At 67.1% G+C, this 2,076-nt stretch overlaps 1 protein-coding gene across 1 annotated transcript; it reads right to left on the bottom strand.

The window, feature by feature from the left end:
- Positions 1-1,531: 1,531 nt before the first annotated feature.
- On the bottom strand, positions 1,532-1,808 carry LOC105311552 (short stature homeobox protein-like; the record flags this gene model as incomplete). Its single annotated transcript, XM_011387527.1, has 1 exon — positions 1,532-1,808. A coding segment is annotated over exon 1 (277 nt), but the record flags the coding sequence as incomplete, so codon positions are not given.
- Positions 1,809-2,076: the final 268 nt, after the last annotated feature.

The raw sequence follows: 2,076 nt of genomic DNA, 5'->3' as shown, positions 1-2,076 counted from the left end.
CACGTTTGTACTTTGCTCTTCTCAAGACTGTTGTCCAGGCTCCCACGCGCTGCGCTGCCCCCGGCGAAAGCAGATAGGCCTGAGGAGGGGGCTAGGCCTCTAGGAAGGACTGCAGGGACCAGGCAGGAGCCCAAAGTGTCAGCTGCTAGTGCCATAAACCACTGAAATTAAATGTCCTCCCTGAGTCATGTCTCCACCAAAGCAAATGCTCTTTGTATGAACTACAGAGCCAGGTGTGTGAGACTGACCCCCAGGCCAGGCAGGCATCCGCGGGGCAGCAGCGCTCAGGGGCTGGTTTCTAAGCCTCTGCCGGCTTTCTGCTCCCACAAGGTCGAGGCCTCAGGAGGGAGCCTGGGCCAGGTAGGACACAGCTTCAAAGCCATGGCCCCTGCACTCTGCTACCGGAGTGTAGGGTCCAGAAGACCAGGAGGCATGGGCTTTCTGGGGGAGGCAGACCCCCTCTCGGGGACATCATGACCTCCCTCAACACTGGAAAGAGCAAAACAAGCAAGCCTCGTACTTCCTCTCTTTGTAATGAAAACTAGACATTCGTAGCGGTGTCCAACGAGCGCCGCCTGAGAAATGGAGCCAGTTTTAGTGCTGTGATTTATCGGTGTCCCTTGTCCTGTTCGGTCAGAGGTCCCCGGGTCAGGTCCACCGTTGCCCAGCTGAGAGACCCTTCTGAACCTGCCTCCCCTCGGCCCCCGCCCCCGACAGAGCGAACGGCGGCGGGGATTTCGGAAGAGCCACGGGAAGAAGGCCCAGGACGCGGCCGCCCGCAGCCGGCCGGCCGACGCGTATGCGTGGCCACGAGCTTCCCGGGGCCCCTCACGCCACGTCCAGATCCTGGCCACCTGCGGGCGCGGGACTGGTTTTAATTTACAGGCCCGCGTCGGCCAAGATCAAACCTTCAGGTTCAAGGGGAAGTTTTCCCTCAGCGCAAGCGGCCGGCGACTCCGCGGGCGGAGGCGGCGAGCGCGTTCCGTCCCAGGCCGAGGGCCAGCGCGCCGTCCTCGCGGCGGGTTCCAGCGGCGGGAGCAGGCCGGCGTGGGCGCGGGAAGGGTGTGCGCGCGTCTCTCCTCCGTGCCGTGGGTGCCGCATGAAAGAGCGTGGCCGGCGGCCAGACGCGCACTCGCAGCCCCGCAGCCCGCCTCGGTTTTCGGGCACATCCCCCCGGATCGGCCCCGACCCGGGAAAGTTGGCGCTCGGGCTCCAAGGGGCCGTGCCCGGGGAGGGGAGTCCGCGGGCGGCGGGCGGCGCGCGGCCCCCGCCCCGGCCGGTGCGGCCTCCTTCCCGCCTGGCCTCGGCGCCGCGCTCCCCATTTCCTTCCTCTCTTACGAAGAGCGTGGCGGACCGCAGGGCCTTTCCGCGCGAGCCCGAGCCGGGGCCGTGAATTCGGTCTGGGGTGCGACCGAGCGCGAGCCAAACGCCCGGGGCCTCCGCGCGCACGGAGCAGGGGCACGCCGGCAGGCGCGGTGGCGGGGACACGCCGCGCCCAGGACGGGCTGGAGCCGGCGCGCCGCGAGCTTACCTTCCGCCGCCCTCCCCGCGCCGAATTCTTTCAGTTTGTCCTTGTCGTTGTCCACGTGGTCCTTAAACAAATGCACCGGGCAGTGGCCGCCGCCTTCCGTCATGTCCTGGAGGTTGGATTCCGAGGTCCCCAGCTCCCGGGAGCGCGCCAGTCCGCTCTCCAAAACTTCCCTGTACGTGATCGAATCCTTCTTGCCGCCGCCGCCGCCGCCGCCGCCGCTGCTCTCCTTGCTTTTCTGGTCAAAAGATTTGGATACAAAAGCCGTGAGCTCCTCCATGGCTGCTCGGGGCCGCCGGGGTGCGCGGGGCGCGGCGGGGCTGGCCGGGAGCCGGGCTGCGGTGCTCACGCGTCCCCGCGCGCGGAGGACGGTCCGTGTGAGGGTAGGTCCCGCCGCCGTTATTTATGCCTTTCAATTTGAGATCTCACTATTTATACACGGCTACCTCCGCCCAACCCCCCGCGCGCCCTGTCTGCAGCAATTACGGCGCCCGGCTAAGGCGGGCGCACGCGGAGACGCCGTCTCGCCCCCGCCTCCAGTCCGGCAG

Source organism: Pteropus vampyrus, unplaced genomic scaffold (genome assembly GCF_000151845.1).
Source record: "Pteropus vampyrus isolate Shadow unplaced genomic scaffold, Pvam_2.0 Scaffold1000004859, whole genome shotgun sequence".
In the NCBI taxonomy this organism is placed as follows: domain Eukaryota; kingdom Metazoa; phylum Chordata; class Mammalia; order Chiroptera; family Pteropodidae; genus Pteropus; species Pteropus vampyrus.
The sequence above is the reverse complement of the archived record's forward strand: the minus strand, read 5'-3'. Positions and strand labels throughout refer to the sequence as shown.